Source organism: Hypanus sabinus, chromosome X1 (genome assembly GCF_030144855.1).
Source record: "Hypanus sabinus isolate sHypSab1 chromosome X1, sHypSab1.hap1, whole genome shotgun sequence".
Lineage (NCBI taxonomy): Eukaryota > Metazoa > Chordata > Chondrichthyes > Myliobatiformes > Dasyatidae > Hypanus > Hypanus sabinus.
In genome coordinates, this window is record NC_082738.1 from 37193355 (window position 1) to 37215902 (window position 22548).

General features: G+C 44.7%; 1 protein-coding gene across 3 annotated transcripts in view; it reads left to right on the plus strand.

The window, feature by feature from the left end:
* The window catches only part of tbkbp1 (TBK1 binding protein 1), a 178118-nt gene that overhangs the window by 56527 nt on the left and 99043 nt on the right, over nucleotides 1-22548 (plus strand). For all 3 annotated transcript variants that reach the window (XM_059956396.1, XM_059956395.1, XM_059956397.1), the window contains exons 6-7: nucleotides 3063-3268; nucleotides 7208-7263. In XM_059956396.1, coding sequence (XP_059812379.1) covers nucleotides 3063-3268; nucleotides 7208-7263 — 262 coding nt within the window. The remainder of the gene's footprint in view (nucleotides 1-3062; nucleotides 3269-7207; nucleotides 7264-22548) is intronic.

Sequence of the window (22548 nt, forward strand, 5' to 3'; positions counted from 1 at the left end):
ATCATATACTTATACTGTGTTCCATCTGCTGCTTTGCCCATTCTCCCAGTCAGTCTCAGTCCTTCTGCAGCTTTGCCCCTCCACCTAACTTTGTACCATCTGCTGTCAGTTCCATCATCCAAATCATTGGCTGCTTGTGTCTTCCACTGTGAAGACAGATGCAAAATACTTATTATATTCATTTGCTATTTCTTTGTCCCTCATTACTACCTCTCCAGCGTCATTTTCCAGCAGCCCGATATTCACTCTCTCCTCTTTTTTTTAATTCTTGATATATCTGAAAAAGCTTTTGGTATCCTCTTTTATATTATTAGTTAGCATACCTTCATATTTCATCTTTTCTCTCCATGTGGTTTTTAGTTGCCTTCTGTTGATTTTTGCTTTTTCACTCTCTTTGACTTCCCTTGTCAGCCATGGTTGCCCTGTCCTCCTTTTAAAATACTTACTCATCTTTGGGATGTACAGTGTCTACCCTACATCTTCCAAATTGCTCCCTGAAACTCTAGCCATCGCTGTTCTGCCATCATCCCTGATAGTGTTCCCTTCAAGTCAGCTTTGGCCAGCTTCTCTCTCGTGCCTCTGTAATTCCCTTTACTCTGCTGTGATACTAATACATCTGACTTTAGTTTCTCCCTCTCAGATTGCAGGGTGAATTCTATCATATTATGATCAGTGCCTCCTAAGGCTTCCTTTACCTTAAGTTCTCTAATCAAATCTAATTCATTACATAACACCCAATCTAGAATTGCCTTTCCCCTGGTGGGCACAACCACAAGTTGCTCTAAAAAGCCGTCTCATAAGCATTGTACAAATTTCCTCTCTTGGGATCCAGCACCAACCTGATTTTCTCCATGTACCTGTAAACTGAAATCCCCCTTGACTATTACAATATTACCATATTGCCTGCCTCTTCTATCTCCCATTGTAATTTATGTCCAACATCCTGGCAACTGTTCAGAGGCCTGTATATAACACCCATCGTCGTCTTTTTACCCTTTCAGTTTCTCAACTCTACCCAAAGGTTTCTTCATCTTCTGATCCTATGTCACCTCTTTCTAAGGATTTGATTTCATTTTTTTATCAACAGAACCACACCAACCCCTCTGTCCTTTTGATATAATGTTTATCCTTAGATGTTAAGCTCCCAACTATGATGTTCTTTCAGCCACGACTCATTGATGCCCACAATATTATTCCTGCTGATCTCTAACTGTGCTACAAGATCATCAACCTTATTCTGTACACTGTGTACATTCAAATATAACACCTTCAGTCCTGTATTCATCACCCTTTCCGATTTTGTCCTCATGTTACACTTTAACTCATCCCACTGACTGCAATGTTGCCCTATCATCTGCCTGTCTTTCCTCACAGTCTCACTACACATAGCGTCTATTTGTATATCAACTGCCCCTTCCTCAGCCCAATCACTGTGGTTCCCATCCCACTACCAAATTATTTTAAACCCTCCCCAACAGCTCTAACAAATTTGCCTGCGTATATTGGTCCCTCTTGGGTTCAGCTGTAACCCATCCTTTTAATACAGGGCATACCTTCCCCAGAAGAGATCTGTGTTTGCTCCATATTGTTCATTTTCCAGGATTGGGGTGGGGAGCATATTAGTTGCTTGTGATGCAAATAATTTGCATGAGTAGAACTAACCGCTGCCATGCAGTGGTTGAGCTCTGTTCATGTTTTTTAATAGTATCTGGCTCACTCCGATACTCCCCATATAGTTATGTTCCAGCACATACGGTCACAAAGTAATATTAGCGCAAATCCCTAAGTGGCATGGCCTGAGGATGGATGGTGCGCGGAATGTTGTCCTAAAGCCATGTTTCTGCAAGAACAAGCATGCAGCAGTTCTTCATCTCACTCTTCTCCCCTCTGACCTTAAACTTGTGTCCTCTATATCTAGAGTCTCAGGTCCTGGGAAACAGATTCTGTCTATTTGTCCTACCTCTGCCTCCAATGCTCTTTTTAAGAATACAGCAAGTTTGTTCAATCTCTCCTCATAACTACAGCCCATATTCAAGGAAACATCCTGATGAATCTTTTCTACAGTCTTTCTATTGCTGCCCTATGACTTCCTTTCTGTAGTGTGGTGACTGGTACAAGGCTCTATAGTGTGTTCAACTGCCGTGCTTCTGGCGCCAACATAGCATGCGCACAACTTTCTAACCCTAACCGTACATCTTTGGAATTTGGGAGGAAACCGAAGCACTTGGAGGAAACCCACACCGTCACGTACAACCTCCTTATGGACAGTACCGGGAATTGAACCCGGATTGCTTGCGCTAATCGCTATGTTACCGTGCCGAACGGTACTTGTCAAGATGTTTAATTGTTGTTACCATTCCTGCCTCCGTCACCTCCTCTCGTGGCTCTTAATGCACCAACAACTCCTTGATACTAAGTGGCCACTTTATGAGTTACCTCCTGTACCTAATAAAGTGGCCACTGAGTGTATGTTTGTGGTCTTCTGCTGCTGTAGCCCATCCACTTCAAGGTTCAATATATTGTGTGTTCAGAGATACTCTTCTGCACCCCACTGTTGTAACGCGTGATTATTTGAGTTACTGCCGCCTTCCTGTCAGCTTGAACCAGACTTGACATTATCCTCTAACCTCTCTCATTAACAAGGCATTTTGGCCCATTCACTGGATATGTTATTGTTTTTCACACCATTCTCTGTAAACTCTAGAGATTGTTGTGCATGAAAATCCCAGGAGATCAGCAGTTTCTGAGATACTCAAACCACCCCATCTGGCACCAACAATCGTTCCAGGGTCAAAGTCACTTAAATCACATTTCTTCCCCATTCTGATGTTTGGTCTGAGCAACTAAACCTCTTGACCATGTCTGCATGTTTTTTTGCATTGAGGTGCTGCCATATGATTGGTTAATTAGCTACTGTATTTGCATTAACGAGCTGGTGTGCAGGTGTACCCAGTAATATGGCCACTGAGTGTAGATTCCATTTGTAACTAGCTTCACCGACTGTGTGTGGTGTTTAGGAACTGGGTTGTTTTGGACACTAAAGGTCTGCCTTTGCACTGCAGTACTGGAGAGTCCACGGCGTCAGCAGAGCTTGCGGGACCCAGGCCAACAGCTGGATGAGCAGCAGGTTCAGCTTCTGCAGGAGGAGCTGGATGAGCTGCAGAGGAAGCTGCGTAATTGCCAGTGGAGGGAGGGGCAGTACAAGGAGGAATGTGACCGTCTCCAGTCGCAGCTGAGCCAGCGCAGTCTGCAGGAGAGCTGTGCACAGGTCAGTAGATCCTTTCACAGAGCCGAGTAGTACATAATGGGATGGCCGCGGTTTCAGCTCAGTCCCTGTTGCGTTAACCTTCTCCCGTGAAAGACCTTCACCAACATCTGGGGCTTTCAGATCAGAGAATGAGTCCACAGGTTAAACAGCTTCCGAGCAGGAATATGATTACTGATTCTTCTCTCTAATGGGTCCAGTACTGAATCCGAATCAGAATCAGATTTATTATCGCTGTTGAAAACTAAAATAGTGAAGTAATGTTCATGGGTTCATGGGCCGTTCAGAAATCTGATGGCGGGGGGGAAGAAGCTGTTCCTAAAACATTGAGTGTTTGTCTTCAGGATCCTGTATCTCCTCTCCAATGGTAGTAATAATAAGGGAGCACGTCCTGGTTGTGGGGATCCTTAATGATGGATGCCACCTTTTTGAGGCATCGCCTTTTGATCCTACCACCAAATGTATCTTTACCTTCATCCCCTCTCCGCTTTCTGCAGGGATCTCTCCCTTCATGTTTCCCTTGTACGGTCATCCCTCCTTACTAACCTCCCTTCTGGCTCTTATCCCTGTACATAGAACATAGAATAGTACAGCACATTACAGGCCCTTCGGCCCACAATGTTGTGCTGACCCTCAAACCCTGCCTCCCATATAACCCCCCACCTTAAATTCCTCCATATACCTGTCTAGTAGTCTCTTAAACTTCACTAGTGTATCTGCTTCCACCACTGACTCAGGCAGTGCATTCCATGCACCAACCACTCTCTGAGTGAAAAACCTTCCTCTAATATCCCCCTTGAACTTCCCTCCCCTTATCTTAAAGCCATGTCCTCTTGTACTGAGCAGTGGTGCCCTGGGGAAGAGGCACTGGCTGTCCACTCTGTCTATTCCTCTTAATATCTTGTACACCTCTATCATGTCTCCTCTCATCCTCCTTCTCTCCAAAGAGTAAAGCCCTAGCTCCCTTAATCTCTGACCATAATCCATACTCTCTAAACCAGGCAGCATCCTGGTAAATCTCCTCTGTACCCTTTCCAATGCTTCCACATCCTTCCTATACTGAGGTGACCAGAACTGGACACAGTACTCCAAGTGTGGCCTAACTAGAGTTTTATAGAGCTGCATCATTACATCGCGTCTCTTAAACTCTATCCATCGACTTATGAAAGCTAACACCCCATAAGCTTTCTTAACTACCCTATCTACCTGTGAGGCAACTTTCAGGGTTCTGTGGACATGTACCCCCAGATCCCTCTGCTCCTCCACACTACCAAGTATCCTGCCATTTACCTTGTACTCTGCCTTGGAGTTTGTCCTTCCAAAGTGTACCACCTCACACTACTCCGGGTTGAACTCCATCTGCCACTTCTCAGCCCACTTCTGCATCCTATCAATGTCTCTCTGCAATCTTCGACAATCCTCTACACTATCTACAACACCACCAACCTTTGTGTCGTCTGCAAACTTGCCAACCCACCCTTCTACCCCCACATCCAGGTTGTTAATAAAAATCACAACAAGTAGAGGTCCCAGAACAGATCCTTGTGGGACACCACTAGTCACAACCCTCCAATCTGAATGTACTCCCTCCACCATGACCCTCTGCCTTCTGCAGGCAAGCCAATTCTGAATCCACCTGGCCAAACTTCCCTGGATCCCATGCCTTCTGACTTTCTGAATAAGCCTACCGTGTGGAACCTTGTCAAATGCCTTACTAAAATCCATGTAGATCACATCCACTGCGCTACCCTCATCTATATGCCTGGTCACCTCCTCAAAGAACTCTATCAGGCTTGTTAGATGTGATCTGCCCTTCACAAAGCCATGCTGACTGTCCCTGATCAGACTATGATTCTCTAAATGCCCATAAATCTTATCTCTAAGAATCTTTTCCAACAGCTTTCCCACCACAGACGTAAGGCTCACTGGTCTATAATTACCTGGGCTATCCCTACTACCTTTTTTGAACAAGGGGACAACATTCGCCTCCCTCCAATCCTCCAATACCATTCCAGTGGACAACGAGGACATAAAGATCCTAGCCAGAGGCTCAGCAATCTCTTCCCTTGCCTCGTGGAGCAGCCTGGGGAATATTCCATCAGGCCAAAGTGCTACACCTGCCCATCCACCTCCTCCCTCATCTTCATTCAGGGTCCAGTGCTTCCGATGCGTCCTCCTCTACATTGGTGAGACCCGTTGTAAACTGGGGGACCATTTTGTCGAGCATCTCCGCTCCATCTGCTGAAAGCAGAACTTCCTGGTGGCCAAACACTTTAATTCCCATTCCCATTCCTGGTCCAAAATGTTGGTCAATGGCCTTGTGCCACGATGAGGTCACCCTCAGTGTGCAGGAGCAATACCTCATATTCTGTCTGGGGAGCCTCCAAACTGATGGCACGAATATCGATTTCACCTTCCAGTAAAAAAAATTCCTTCCCCCACGTCTCTTCTTGTCTTGCTCACCTGCACCCTCTCCCCGGTCCCCTCCTCCTTTCCTTTCTTCCATGGTCCATTCTCCTCCCCTATCAGACTCTGTCCTCTCCAGACCTTTACCTTTCGTACCCACCTGGCTTCACCCATCACCTCCTAGCTATCCTCCTCCCCTCCCCCACCTTTTTATTCTGTCATGTTCCCCCTTCCTTTCCTGTCCTGAGGAAGGGTCTCGGCCCAAAACCTCAATTGTTTTTCATTTCCATAGATGCTGGCTGACCCACTGAGTTCCTCCAGTATTTTGTGTGTTTGACCTTTTAAAGATGTCCCCAATGGTGAGGAGGCCAGTGCCCATGAAGTAGCGGGCTGAGTCTACGACCTTCTGTGGCTTTTTCCGATCATGAGAAGTGGCCCCTCCATACCAGACGGAGGTGCAACCAGTTAGAAATTTGCTAGAGACTTTGGTGACAAGCCAAATATTCTCAAACTCCTAATTGAATATAGCTGCTGGCATGCCTTCATTGTAATTACATCAAAATGTTGGACACAGAAACCAGCCTCAGTCCCTGTTGCATTAAGCTTTTTCCTTGAGAGACTTTCACCAACATCTGGGGTTGTTAGTTGAGAGAGCAAGTCTACAGACTGGGCAGTTTCTGTAAGCAGTTCCCAGCAGGAACCTGGAGATTGGTCCTTTTCACTCATTGATTCAGTACTGGTTAAATTATTGGACAGAAATTCAAAGGTCTGCCCCACTAATCTGTAGATACGAGTTTGATTCCTAATGTAGAAGCTGAGGAGATTATATTGAAATGATAATCTGGAATGAAATAATAAATTATGATGACGCCATACCTGTTGAATTGTTATTAAAATCCATCCCTACTTTCCTTCCGGAAAAGAAATCTGCCTTAACCGTGTATGAGTTCAGAGCCCTGGTCATGCCTTGACACGGACATTCACGTGACCTAAACAGCCACTTGGGTTCAGGAGCAATCAGAAATGGATTACAATATTAGTCATCGAAGTGACAATTACATTTAATGAATAACTAAAGATACAGCTTGCATATTGTAGATGTAACCACACCTCTGGATGTTGCTTTTTCTATGTGTTGAAATCTTTAGTAAATCTCTAAGAGACTGAGATATTTTGATGTCTCCCAGAATATACGCCCATGGCTGAATCTCGGGTCAAAGGAACAGAAGTGGGCTAAAATGTGCAGGCTTTTGATGCTGTTGCAAGGGAGCAGGAGTAAATTTCTACCCTGGGATAATGAGCGCAATAATGGGAGATGAGTATCGCAGTTCAGCTACAGCCAAAGTTGTGGACCTCGTGAGCAGCCTTCCAGACAGGGTGGTGCTAATCTGTCCCAAGAACTGCCTGTCGTGATCGTCACACCCAGAAATTGGAAAGAGGAATCAGACTGACCAAACAGGGACGGGTTGTTTTACAAAGAATTGTCTTTCCATCAGTTTGTTTAAAAAAAATGATGGTCCTCCTTCTCCCCTGCAGGAGCTGAACTGTGACCTCAATGACGCAGAATGGATAAATGGTACGGAAGAAGAGCAGTAAGTATTCCGTCAGACAGCCTGCGTGAATTCCTGTTTTACCACGCGTTGAGTTTTTTAGTTCCTCTCTGTAGTGTCCTGCAGTTCAATGTCTAGAAGCTAAAGCGAGCCTTGGTTGTAAGTTTAATTTTTCTTTTAAAATCCCTCCACTGACATCCCCCTTCCCTTAATCCATCAGCATACGATCTGCTCATCTGTTCTGGTCTGTTGACCACCCTTGGGTTTGGTCACTCCACCACCAGTAACTGTATCTCCAGCTACCACAGCGATTTCAAAGTTCAAAGAAAATTTATTCTCAAAGTGTACATACATTCCCATATGCTACCCTGAGATTCATTTTCTTGCAGACATTTGCAGGAACAAAATACAACAGGATTTACAGAAAGCTACACGTGAACAAAGACTGACAAACAACCAACGTGCAAAATAAGACAACCTGCAAATAATTTTTAAAAACGTTTGGGAGCACAGTACTGTAACGGTTAGCGTAATGCTATTACAGCACCAGTAATCCAGATTCAATTATCGCCACCGTCTGTTAAGAGCTTGTATGTTCTTCCCTGACCATGTGGGTTTCTTCCCATATTCCAAAGATGTACGGGTTAGTAGGTTAATTGGTCACATGGGTGTAATCAGGCAGCACAGGTTTGATGGGCCGAAGGGGCCTATTACCATATGTGTCTCTAATTAAATTTGAAAGTGAGTCTGTTGGTCCTTGAAGTTGCCCAGGCCAGTTTAGGAACACTGGTTTTCTGGATACTGAGTAGAGACAAAACCCCAATAGCCTCCTGCTTCCTCCTGAACCTCTCCAGGCCTTGTCTCATGGTCCTCCAGCAACATCAGCTATCTCCTGTTGCTGTGGTGGTGCAGTGGAGCCTCCATGTTGACCTGTGAGGTACTACGGAGCACCCTCAGACTGAGCAAGACCCTGAGCCTCACCTTCAGGATGCCACTGGGTTTGCCACTTCTCCGCTGCTGGTTTGTCGGCTGTGATACCAGTGCTGAGCGGCTGTGGTTGGAGAGCCCACTGGAGCAAGGTGCTAGGGAAGTGTTGGGTAGCCAGTGTCTCACAGGATCGATCCCACAAATGAGGCAGCTGCCAAAAATATCCGTCAGTGCAGACTCCTTTATAGTGCATGAGTTGTCTGTGATCATGAACAGAGCAGCTGCAAATTCTCCTGCAAGGGGAAGGAATGGAAACCTTTGTTGTGGATGGAAAAGTACCAGTTGTTAACTGGAACCTCTCTGAACATAGAACATGACAGCACAGTACAGGCCCTTTAGTCCATGACGCTGTGCCAACCCTTTAACCTACTATAAGATCAATTTAACCCTTCCCTCCCACATAGTTCTTCATTTCTCTTTCATCCATGTGCTCATCTAAGTGTCTTAAATGTATCTGCCTCTACCACCACCTCCAGCGGCACATTTAGCACTTCCTGTGTAAAAGAACCTACCTTTGTCATTCCCCCCCCCCATACTTTCCTCCAAACACCTTAAAATTATGCAAACACGAGGAAATCTGCAGATGCTGGAAATCCAAGCAACACACACAAAATGCTGGTGGAACGCAGCAGGCCAGGTGCCATCTATAAGGAGAAGCGCTGTTGACATTTCGGGCCGAGACCCTTTGTCAGGACGAAGTGTGTCCTGTGTCCTGACGAAGGGTCTCGGCCCGAAACATCGACAGTGCTTCTCCTTATAGATGCTGCCTGGCCTGCTGCGTTCCACCAGCATTTTGTGTGTGTTGCCTGAATTATGCCCTCTTTTTTCAGCCATCTCTGCTCGGGGGGAAAAGGTGCTGGCTATCTACTATATCAATGCCCCTTATTGCCTTATACATCTCTGTCATGTCACTTCTCATCCTCCTTCACTCCAAAGAGAAAAGCTTGCTCAACCTTTCCTCCAGATCACTCCTTACTTTTCTTCCTTTAGGCTGCGTGCTTTATTCTGCTTTCTAATGGATGCTGTGTTATTTGGTGTGAAATGCCTTGGGATGTTTTGAATTCAGAATCTGCTTTTTTGTCACTGACATATGTTATGAAATGCGCTGTATTGTGGCAGCAGTACCGTGCAGTACATAAAAAATTACTGTAAGTTACAAAAAGAAATACATAAATGTAAACTAAAAGAGATCAAAAAAGTGGATGATGTTCATGGTACAATCTCGATCACTACAGTTTAGCAACATCTTGACTACTTTGAACAGCCTGCTCTAAAATGGACTAGTTGTGTTTGTTCTTGTGAAAATAGTGTATAATTTATGGTTAACCTGTTTTTCTTGTGAATGTTTTCAATTGCATAAGCAGGGCAGCACTGTGAGAATCATGTTTTTAGATTTCCCAAGTGCCTTCAATACCACACAGACCTCATTGCTGGGGAGAAGCTCCGTTCAATGCAGGTTGGCATTTCCATTGTATCCTGGGTAACGGACTACCTGACTGGCAGACCACAGTGTGTGATTTCAGAGCTGTGTGTCAGACATGGCTATAAGCAGCACTGGGGCCCCACAGGGGACTGTATTGGCTCCCTTCCTGTTTACCCTGTATACCTCAGACTTCAGATACAACACTGAGTCATGTCATCTGCAGAAATTCTCTGATGACTCAGCAATAGTTGGGTGTATAAAAAGAAGTCGGGAGGATGAAGCCCTGGTGGAGGACTTTGTCAAATGGTGCAAGCTGAATTATCCGCAGCTCAACATCAGTAAGACAAAGGAGATGGTGATGGACTTTAGGAAGACCAAGCTTGCACTGTTCCCTGTTACTATTGATGGTGAGGGCGTGGATGTAGTGAGGACCTACAAGTACCTGGGGGGGGGGGGGGGCACCTGGATGACAGACTTGAGAGGAGCATCAATACAGAGGCTGTGTACAAGAAGGGCCAGAGTCGCCTCTACTTCCGGAGGAGACTGAGGTCCTTTGGAGTGTGCAGGCCTCTCCTTCACATGTTCTACCAGTCTGTTGTCGCCAGTACAATCTCCTATGTGGTGTTGTGCTGGGGCAATGGCATCAACATGGGTGATGCCAACAGGCTCAATAAACTGATTAGAAAGGCTGGCTCTGTCACAGGAGTCAAACACTGGACACACAGGAGGCTGTGGTAGAACCAAGGACCCTACGGAAAATCCTGGTGATTCTGGACAATGTTTCTCACCCTCTGCATCCCACCCTGGCTGAACAGAGGAGCACGTTCAGTGATAGACTAAGACTACTGCATTGCTCCAAAGAGCGTTATGAGGCCATTCTTACCCTCGGCCATTAGACTCTATAGTGAGTCAACCTATAGCTGGGGAAGTGATGACCCCCCCCCCCCCCTGTTAGACTGTTTGAGGTAACATATTTTTATTCTTTCTTCTCCTCTAATATTTGTATATCTATGTGTTTGTAATGCTACTGTGGCACTGTAATTTCCTCTGGGATCAATGAAGTGTCTAGCTACCTATCTATCTGTATGATGTCATGTGTCTGTGATGCTGCTGTAAATAAGTTTTTCATTGCACTTGTGCATGTCAGAATTCGATTTAATATCACTGGCATATGTCATGAAATTTGTCATTTTGCTGCAGCAGTACAATGCAATGCATAGTAAAGCTGACTATAAATTACAATCAGAAACGTATAGCGCAAATAGAGAGCAAAGGTAGTGTTCATAGGTTCATTGTCCATTTAGAAATCTGATGACGGAGGTGAAGAAGCTGTTCCTAAAATATTGAGTGTGTGTCTTCAGGCTCTTGAACCTCCTCTCTGATGGTAGCGTTGAGAAGGAATGTCCTGAACAGGGAGGGTCTTTAATGATGGATAAATCCAAGTTGTTGGATCTGTTGCTCGAGATTCCAGCATGTGCAGTATTGTGGTGTCTCCTTTAATTTGTTGCTTGAGGGTGTGATTGGCAGTTTGTGGCGCCAGGGCACACCGGGAGGTGCAGTGGGTCTCTGGTCATAGAGAGAGGCACATGCACTGCCGACATCATTGAGGGAGAGGGCATAACGCTGAGCAGTGCAGAGGAGATTGACCAGGATCAGAGAGCTACTGATTTTATAAAGGCAGGCTGAGCGACCTACGGATTTTATCCTTGGAGCATTATAGGATGAGAGATGATTTGATGGAGGTGTACAATATGATAAGGGTAATAGATCAAATGAACAGCCAAAGACTTTTTCCCAGGGTGGAAATAGCCAGTATGAGGGGGCATATTTTAAGATGATTGGAAGGGGGGAATGTCAGATGTAAGTGTTTTGTTTCAGACAGAGAGTGGTGAGTGCATGTCATGGGGAGGTGGTAGAGGCAGATATGTGAGGGACATTTAAGGCACTCTTAGATAGGCACATGGCTGAAAGAAAAATGGAAGGGAATAATTAGATTGATCTTAGAGTAGGCTAAAAGATCACCACAACGTTGTGGGCCAAAAGGCCTGCTCTGTATTCTACTGTTCTGTTTCTATGAGTGATCTGTTCATCAGTGTCTAGTGCCCCCTTGTGATGACATTGTTTTACTGCAGCCCATCCCAATATTATTTTCTTCTTTATTTAGAGATACAGTAGTCATAGGACCTTCCGACCCAACAAGCCTGCGCTGTCCTATTGCACACATGTGACCCACTAACCCATATGACTTTGGATTGCGGGAGGAAACCGGAGCACCTGGTGGAAACCCACGCAGTCACGGGGAGAATGTACAAACTCCTTACAGACACAGGCAGAAATGAGCCCAGGTCACTGGCATTGAAATGGCGTTACGCTAACTGCTATGCTACCGTGCCGCCCTGAATGATGTAATCAATTCTCTGAGGTGGGTTAAATAATACAATATTAACACCACAGTGCGCAAATTCAGCGCTAGTGAGTTATCTGATAGCTTCAATCAGACAATTCAAAATTAAGAACCTTTGTGAATTCTTGGCACTAAATTGCTGCAATTTATGCATTATCTTGCTGATACTAGGATCCTAGAGAGATTTTGTTTAAAGACTGATTGGGACTTCCATGTAAAGAAGTCAGACAGTTTTTTTCTGAGTGCGGCCCTGTAAATTATAAAGCAGATGTGGTCCTGTCTTAAATAGTAGTTCTGAATTGAAAGCTGGTATTAAAATTAGTCCCACTACAGAGATTTGATAACAAAAGGTCAGGTTGATACTGAGGGACCTTTCAGATTCTATGATAGGTTGAGGACACGGTGAGTATAAAAAGTGGTACTATTTTGAGGTAGAGCTTCCCAATTTTAAGAGACCTTCCCATTATTTGGGCCAGTGTTATTCCTGAGTCTGATATCACTGATAAACAGGTGACTTAAAGATTAAAGATTAGCTTTATTTGTCACAAGTACATCAAAACATCGGACCATGCAGTGAAGTGTGTCGTTTGCGTCGACGACCAACAGAGTCTGAGCATGTGCAACTGTGTCCTCGTGTGTCTGGCGCCAACGTGTGAGAGGAAACAAAACCACACGGTCACAGGGAGAGTGTGCAAACTCTTCACAGACAGTGGCGGGAAGATATTGTTACGCTAACCACTACGCCAGCATGCTACCTTGTTCACTGCCCCTTGGGAGCCTGCAGTGTGGAAATTGCTTGCCCTTTTGACTCATTGCTCTCTCGTGGATGGTCAACAGGCAAGGAGTTACGGGGGTGAAGTTGGCAGCCGAGGCCAGTGCCCACACAAGCCAGCAACATCCCAGAATGAGTGTACCTGGAAGCTATCCACACCTGCTGACTGCACATGGTGAATGTGGTCATGCGTTAATGAAGGAGTAATTGTACCCAAGATGTACAGTGTCAATTGAGTGATAAGTAGTGGCCCAGACACTGAAGTGACTTCTAGTACTGTTTCTCACAAAAGTGCCATTGAAGCTTTCAAACCCAACTAAATTGTGTGCCCTTAGCTTAACATCCCATCGAAAAGTCACCCCCAATGCTACTCAGCATCAACAGAAGTTTTTGTGATCAGAGCTCATTATAATACCTACTTTAAATTCAGAATCGCGAGTTGTCTATTATGAGTGCAGCATTATAGTTGGGTTAACAGACCCTGGCTGGTGAGCCCACACACATATCATCACCGATCTGTCACTGGGGAATGGCCCAGCACTGCCAACACCCAGGCTGCACCAGTCCAAGATGGCAGCTCCCTGCCACCTTCTCCAGGCTGAGTTCACATGCTGTAAATGCTGGCAATGCTGATGATAATTTTTTAGAAAATTCATCATCCCACCCCCGCTCCCGTTTGCTCCGCACAGTCTTTGTCAACTAAATATTTAGAGTAACATGCACAAAATGCTGAAGAAACTCAACGGGTCAGGTAGAGTCGATGGAAAGGAATAAACAGTCAATATTTCGGCTGCCCGACCTGTTGAGTTCCTCCAGCATTTTGTGTTCATCTGAAGTTCCAGCATCTGTAGAACCTTTTGTGTTTTTGAATTAAATATTTGGTTGTTCAACCCATGGTTGCCTTTGAGAAAGCAATGATGAGTCTCCTTAAATCATTTCAGTTCTTTTTTAATATATAAAGGTTTATTCAAAGGATTACAATGTCAATCAGAATCAGGTTTATTATCACCGACATACCGTATGTTATGAAATGTGTTGTTTTATGGCAGCAGTACAGTGCCGTACATAAAAAATGACTATAAGATACAATATGAAATATAAAACAAATCAGTAGTGCAAAAAAAGAGCAAAATAGTGAGGTAGTGTTTATCAGTTCATGGAGCATTCAGAAATCTGAATAGAAGAAGCAGTTCCTAAAGCACTGAGTGAGTGTCTTCAGGCTCCTGTACCTCTTCCCTGATGGTAGCAACGAGGCGGGCATATACTGGATAGTGAGGGCCCTTAATGATGAACGCCACCTTTTTAATGCATGGTAACACACTAAATGCTGCAAGTCAGTCAGCACCTATGGAGAGGAATAAACAGACAACATATCGAGCCACGATCCTGCATCAGGGCTGGAAAAGGAGGGGGAAGAAACCAGAATAAGGAGGTGGGGGAGGGGGAGGAGTACAAGCTGGAAGGTGATAGGCAGAAAAGGTAAAAGACAGAAAAAGAAGGAATCTGATAGGAGAGGAGAGTGAACCACAAATTAAAATGTGGTTATCACTGTTCACAAAACACTTGAGCCCTGAGGGGCCATCACTTCCCAGTTCTTTAGCTGAAAGTTCTCTGATCAGGCTGTAGCAGAGGGAGCTCTACGTTTTATACTACATAAATGCAGGGCAGGCATTCCCAAGGCACTGTTGGATCTGGAGATCTTAATTCAAAGGTTCTTCGCAAATCGAGAATGAGGATTAAAACTGGGTGGTTACAGTCATTTTGTTAAGGTTACAAGAACAAAGAGCAAATAAAGAAAAGGCACAAAAGTCATGGTTGTCTCATACTTAGTTTAGAGATAAAAGCACATTCCATTGATCAGATGTAACCTATGAAATAGCCAGGTTCAAGAGGCGTGACACTTGCTGTAGAAACACTGAGAAGCTTCTAGAAATTACAGAGGCAGCTATACTACGATTATGAGGGTGCATAATTTTAAGATGGTTGGAGGAAATTATAGGGGGATGCTAGAGGTTTTTTACACCGAGAGGGGTGGGTGCATGGAATGTGCTGCCAGGTGTGGTGGGAGAGGCAGATACATTAGGGACTTTTAAGAAACACTCATTGAGGCACATGAATCGTGGAAAAATAGAGGGCATTATAGGAGGGAAGGGTTAGGTTGATCTTAGAGAAGGTTAATTGGTTGGCGTAACATCCTGTGCTGAAGGGCCTATACTGAGCAGTAATGTTCTATTTGTTAGAAAATGTACTGAACAAATGTGTGTGTGTGTGTATGTATATATATATATATATATATGTGTGTGTGTGTGTGTGTGTGTGTGTGTGTGTGTGTATAGGTGATTACATTATAAACAAATGTAGGAAAGTTGAACTACAAGAAAAATATTAGAAAAATAATAACAATTGCACATTCTAATCTACAATTGTGCGCTTAAAAGGCGAACTCGCAAGTGATGGTTTTCCCATGTGCCTCTGTTGTTGGTCTTGGTGGAGCCTGTGACCAAGTTGGAAATAACCACTGTTGTGATGACTGGACATTGCGGGCAAGAAGTGATAGACTGGAGGTGTTGGGATTGTGCTTTTTCTACTTCTTCTGAGACTGGTGGGTGGCTGAGAGATTTTTGAAATGAAATGGCTTGTGGGGAGAGGGGGTTCAGGAGAGGGAGCTTTGCACTCTAACAAGTCTGTGATCTTTCAGTTCTCTACTCACTCATACTCTTCTTCCTCTTGTGGTGAAAGTTGCTGTAAGGGTTTTAAGATGACTGATGAAAACCTTGTGGCTGTTTTCAGGATTAGTGATTGCTCCCCCAATAAATTTGGCAAAAATTTTGTTTTGGGCAACCCAGGAGGAGCAGTCTGTGATATTAGTGTTGAAAAGTGGAGGAGCAGTGGGAGAGAAAGACCAATACCTTTATCAAACTTTAAAAAAAACAAACCCTTCCAGTGGTGTGAGGAAGAAGGGAGGAGCTGTGATTGTAGAGAGCTTGTGCTAAATTTGTAAAGCTCTGCCCTGCTCTTTTCTGATTCTGACCCAGTCCAGGCAGCAACGGGCTCAGGTAGGTCAGTGCTGTCATTCAGGGCATTTTAGGGACGGGGCAAGAGTCAGGATCCCCCCTGAAATGGGGGAGGGTGTATTAAATGGGAGAAACCACAAAGAAAGGTGGCAGCTTGCCAGACTGAGGTTGACTGGAGCAGTCTGTAAAGCAGCCGACAACGTTGCTGTTAATGAGCATTCGCTGTGGCCATCTAGTACAGTGTCAAGTTTGATCCATTCTCTGGTGGAGTTGTGGAAGGCAGAGATTGAGATGCACTGATTCCAAGTGGGAATGAGTGGATAAACTGCTGCTGCTGCATCTCATCTGTGAAGTGAAAATTGAGCTTTTGATCATTGGTTTTGACTGGTGGTTTGACTTATCTGTGACATTAGTGATGAACAATGATTCTTTGAAAGATGTGTCAGACTTCCCCACTCTCACTACAGACCCTCACTCACTTTCCTCTAGATCTTTGCTTGCATTCCTGCCAAACTCTCCCACACATTTTCTTCAGGCTCTCTTCCATTCCCAAGACAGGTCCTTCCTGTCCCCCTCTCTCTCCAGATCTACCTAGCCAATACAAACCCTATGCCAGCCCACTCCAGACCCCTACCCACATCTTTGCCCTTGAACATCATTGCACTTCCCCTGCAGATCAACCTCACCCTCTCTCCAGACCCTTCCACCCCTCTTTCAGATCCCTCGCCCACGACCAACTGACTGTCCTGTAAAACCCTCCCCCACAAGAATCTCCCCAGGGATTCTTACCCTCACTCTCACTCTCTCACACTCCTTCAAATTGTCCCTTGTACTTTTCACACATCTCAATCTCCTTCAGTGATTGGATGCTTTCCCTCAATGACTGGATGCTCCTCAGTGATTGGCTACTTTCCCTCAGTGATTGGATGTTCCTCAGTGGTTGGATGCTCCTCAGTGATTGGCTACTTCCCCTCAGTGACTGGATGTTCCTCAGTGATTGGCTACTTCCCCTCAGTGACTGGATGTTCCTCAGTGATTGGCTACTTCCCCTCAGTGATTGGATGTTCCTCAGTGGTTGCCATGAGATGCCTTCATGTATGAATGTGCTTCTGTGGACCAGAAGCTTTATTCTGATTGGTTGAATTGCTGGATATTTCGGGAAATCTGATCACTTGGCTGCCCTTCTCCTACCTGTATACAGGCAGAGGCTAAAGAGCAAGGCTCTAGAGATAAGGACAATGAAGAGGTGGTTGTGGGAGGCAGAGGAGTGGATAAGGGATTGCTTCAAATTGGTGGACTGGGCTGTGTTCAGGAATCATCAGTTGTACAAACGTAGGTGAGTGTGTCCCCACAAAATCATTCCGAGTCTTCCCCAACCAGAATCCCTGGATGAACCAGGAGATCAGCAGTCTGCTGAGAGCCAGATCAGCGGTGTTCAAGTCTTGTGACCAAGTAAGACAAAAGAGGTCCTGGTACAATCACAGGAAAGCCGTCTCACAGGCGGAATGGCAATCCTCCTCTCCAATTTGCCTACTGGCACAACAGGCCCATAGTTGATGACATCTCATTAGCTCTTCACTCAACCCTGGAGCATCTGGATAGCAAAGATTTATACATCAGGATGCTTTTTATTGACTACAGACTCTTCAATACTATCATCCCTTAAAACCAATCATTAAACTTCAAGACTACAGTTCAGCATTCAATACTATCATCCCCTAAAAACTAATCAATAAGCTCCAAGACCTTGGCCTCAATACCTCCTTGTGCAATTGGATCCTTCATTTCCTCACTTGGAGACATCAGTCAGTTCAGATTGGCAACAACATTTCCTCCTCAATCTCCATCTGCACAGGTGCACCACACGGCTGAGAGCTTATCCCCCCCCCCCCTACTCACTTTACACTTACGACTGTGAGGCTAAGCACAGCTCCAGTGCCATATATAAGTTTGCTGATGACATCAGTCATTGGCTGAATCTAACGAATCAGCATACAGGAGGGAGATTGAAAACCTGGCTGAGTGATGCCACAACAACCTCAATATCAGCAAGACCAAGGAGTTGATTGTTGACTTCAGGAGGAGGACATCGGAGCTCCGTGAGCCAGTTCTCATCAATGGAACAAAGCTGGAGAGGGCCAGCAACTTTAAATTCCTCAGCATTGTGATTTCAGAGCACCTGTCCTGGGCCCAGCACATAAGTGCCATTACGGAAGAAGCACAGCAGCACCTCTACTTCCTTAGGAGTTTGCGAAGACCTAAAACTTTGACAAAAATCTCTATATTGACTGGCTGCATCACAGCCTGGGTTGCCCTTGAATGGGAAACCCTACAAAATGTGGTGGACACGGCCCAGTCCAACACAGGTGAGGCCCTCCCCACCACTGAGCACATCTACGTGGAGCGCTGTGGCAGGAAAGCAGCATCCATCATCAGGGACCCCCACCACCCAGGTCATGCTCCCTTCTCGCTGCTGCTATCAGGAAGAAGGTACAGGAGCCTCAGGACTCACATCACAAGGATCAGTACTGGTTAGGCACAGGAGTACATTCAGCCAGAGGCTCATTCCACCGAGATGCAACACTGAGCGTCATAGGAAGTCATTCCTACCTGTGGCCATCAAACTTTACAACTCCTCCCTCGGAGTGTCAGACACCCTGAGCCAATAGGCTGGTCCTGGACTTATTTCCACTTGGCATGATTAACTTATTATTATTTAATTACTTATGGTTTTATATTGCTATATTTCTTCACTATTCTTGGTTGGTGCGACTGTAACGAAACCCAATTTCCCTCGGGATTAATAAAGTATGTCTGTCTGTCTGTCAGGAACAGTTACTACCCCTCAACCATCAGGCTCTTGAGCCAGTAGATATAATCTCACTCAACTTCACTCGCCCCATCACTGAACTGTTCCCACAACCAATGCACTCACTTGCAAGGACTCTTCATCTCATGTTCTTGATATTTATTGCTTATTTATTTACTATTAGTATTTTCTCTTTTGTATTTGCACAGCTTGTTGTCACTTGCACATTAGGTGTCTTGAAGAAGGTAGTCGTTTTGAAATGTTGATTGTTTATTCATTTCCATAAATGCTGCCAGACCTGCTGAGTTCCTCCAGTGTTTTGTGTGTGTTACTCTGGTTGTTTGTCTGCTCTGTTGGTGCGGTCTTTCATTGATTCGATTATGGCTCTTGTATTCACTGTGTATGCCCACAAGAAAATGGAATCTCAGTTGTATATGTACTTTGATAATAAATTTACTTCGAACTTTCAACATCTCTTACACTGTCCTAGGTACCTTCCACATTGTGATTTGACTTAGTCACTCAGAGCTTTATAATTAATTAGCAGAAAAAATAAAAAAAATAGGGAGGAATGCCAGAGGTAGGTGTTTTACACAGAGAGAGTAGGATGCACTGCCGGGGGTGTTGGAGGCAGATGCATTAGGGACATTTATGTGACTCTTATTTAGGCATATGGATGAAAGAAAAATGGCGGGCCATGCAGGAGAGAAGAGTTAAATTGATCTTGGAGAGGGTTAAAGGTTTGGCCAGTATCATGAGCCGAAGGGCCGGTACTGTTCTATGTTCTAAAGCATGGACAACAGCGAATCCTGTTGTAACATCAGAGTCAGGTTTATTATCACTAAGGTTTGTCATGAACTTTGTGGCAGCAGTACAGTCAAACACATAAAGTATGCTATAAATTATAAAGAAATATATAAAAATAGCAAAAAGTGAGCAAAAATAGTGAGGTAGTGTTTATGGGTTCATTGTTCTTTCAGAAATCTGATGGTGGAGGGAAAGAAGCCCTTTGAGTGTGTGTCTTCAGGCTCCTGTACCTCTTCCCTGATGGTAGCAATGAGAAGAGGGCATGTCCTGGGTGGTGGTGGCAACAGCAAATCAGAGAGAAGTCCTGAGAAAGGTCTCAGTTCACAACATTGACTGTTTATTCATTTCCATAGTTGCTGCCTGACCTGCTGAGTTCCTCCAGCGTTTTGTGTGTGTTGCTCTGGATTTCCAGCATCGACAGAATCTCTTGTGTTTATGACAACAGCAAACTCCTGCATACTCTGCTTTGTGCCTACCTTCTGCAAGGTTCACTTGTTTATGCCAAATATCTGACACAAAGGAAGTTATGACCGATGATAACGCGTGGAGTGTAATATCTATTAACAGAGCATTTCAATTTGAGTCATTACGGCTGAAAAACATGAATTTCTCAAAGAACTGCAGAAGCTGGAAATTTAAATTAGAAGTAGAAAATGCCAGAAACAATATGCAGGTTGGGCCACATCTGTAGAAAGTGAAACAAAGTTAGTGCTTCAGGATAAAGACTCCTCGTCAGAACTGGGATGGAGACAGAGAAATCCTGTTACGTTGCATGAAAGGTGGGAGAAGAATGATGTCTCTGATGGGGCAAAAGCTGGGGTGACCGTGAAGGTAAAGTGTAAGCAAGGTTATCTGGTCAGCCAATGTGTGTGAGCAGTTATAGAGTGTGAGTGTAGACAAAAGAATGTAAGAGTTGTGAAATGCAGAGCAGGAAGACATGCCCAGCAGGTCAGTGGAATCTTTTTGAAGGTGGCACAAAGTGAAGAGAGTGATCCGTTGGCACATTCTTCCCTCCCTTCCTCTTTCAGCGTTTTGCAGGTTGAGCTCCCTCTGCAATTCCCTGCTCCATTCTTCCATTCCCACCAGCCACTTCCTTCCTACAGCACCTTTGCTTGCAGTCGCAGGTAATGCAACATTTGCCCCTTTACCTCTTCTCTTCTCACCATTAGGTTATCCACGATCTATTTGGTGGGGCAGGCCTGAGAAGCTTTGTGTTTGACTTCTCCTTCTTGCATTCTTAGGCATGCATGGCAAGTTGGTAACCCAAAGTTGATTAGATCTGTTTAATCAGTTGTCTTCTATTTTAAGAGTATGTACCTGTTTTTTCTGACCTTGTGCTATATTAATGCACGATGACACGGATTTAACTGCCACAGCTTGCATTTATTGTCCAACCCTAGTTCCCTTTGAATAGAGAAGCTTGATGGTCCATTTTCAAGATAAAACTCAACCACACCAGTTAGATCGGACTCGGAATGAATTGGGTATTTCCCTCTGAGGTCAACTTTGTTCCAGCAAACTGGATTCGACCCTGACTTTGGACGCTGTGTGTGTGTGTGTGGTGTATGTAATGGGCGGCATGGTAATGCCACCGATTGAGGTTTGGTTCCCGCTGGAATTTGTGAGGTGTTTTTACGTTCTCCCCGTGACTGCATGGGTTTCCTCCGGATGCTCTGGTTTCCTCCCACAAGTACAAGTTAGAGTTAGTAAGTTATGGTCATAGTATGTGGGCACCAACGTTGGCTATGTTTCTGAATTTTGTTGTTTACTTTTGTGTTCACTGTAGGCTGTGGTGAGGTGTATACGGTAATTTAAAATTGTTTCTCCGTTTATTGCAATTGCATCCTAATAACACTTGAAGGAGCCAATGAGCTTGAATTACATACAGCAGGAAGCTTCAACATCCTGTAATCGCTGATCGAGTCAGAATGCACTCAGAAAGAGGTCACAGCTTTCTGTTCCTACAGTTAATAGTGACCATCCTTAACGACTCAGAACATGTACAGGAATAACAGAGCACAAAACAGGCCATTTGGCCCAGCCTCTTCATGCCAGCCTTTTTATTCCAGTTAGGGGCATTACAGTAGTGTAGTAGTTAGCATAACGCTTTACAGCGCTAGCAATCGGGATTCAATTCCTGCCACTCACTGTGAGGAATTGTACGTTGCCTCCATGACTATGTGGGTTTCCTCTTGGTTCTCCAGCTTCCTTCCAGATCCCAAAGAGGTACGGGTTAGGGTTAATGAGTTGTGGGCATGTTATGTTGGGCGCTGGAAGTGGGGCAACACTTGTGCACCCCCCGCAGAACACTCTTGAACTGTGTTGGTATTTGAAACAAGTAACACATTTCACTGTATGTTTTGATGTTTTGATATATATATATAAAACAAATAAAGTTCATCTTTATCTTCAGTTTCCCAGCTTTCCTCATTTAAATGGCCCTCCATTCCCATCTCCCTTATATTCTCATCCAGTGTCCCATAATATACCTCTACAGTCAGTGGCCACTTTATTGAGTACACCCATTCATCATTAATGCAAATATCTAATCAGCCAATCATGTGGCAGCATCTCAGTGCATAAGAACATACAGGCGTGGTCAAGAGGTTCAATTGCAGTTCAGATCAAACATCAGAATGGGGAAGAAATGTGATCTAAGTGACTTTCACCGCGGAATGATTGTTGGTGCCAGATGGGGTGGTTTGAGTATCTCAGGAACTGCTGATCGCCTGGGATTTTCACATACAACAGTCTCTAGAGTTTACAGAGAATGGGTGTGATAACCTTAAAAAAAACATCCAGTAAGGGGCAGTTCTGTGGGTAAAAATGCCTTGTTAATGAAGGAGGTCAGAGGAGAATGGCCAGACTAGAAGGTGACAGTAACATTACTTAGTGGTGTGCAGAAGAGCATCTCTGAATGCACAACACATCGAACCTTGAAGTGGATGGGCTACAGCAGCAGAAGACCAGGAATATACACTCAGTGGCCACTGTATTTGGTATAGGAGGTAAAGTGGCCACTGAGTGTATATTGAATACTTCACCCACTTCCTGTGACAGTTGGTTCCACATAGAAGAGGCATGGAGTCAGAGAAAAGTGCAGCACAGAAA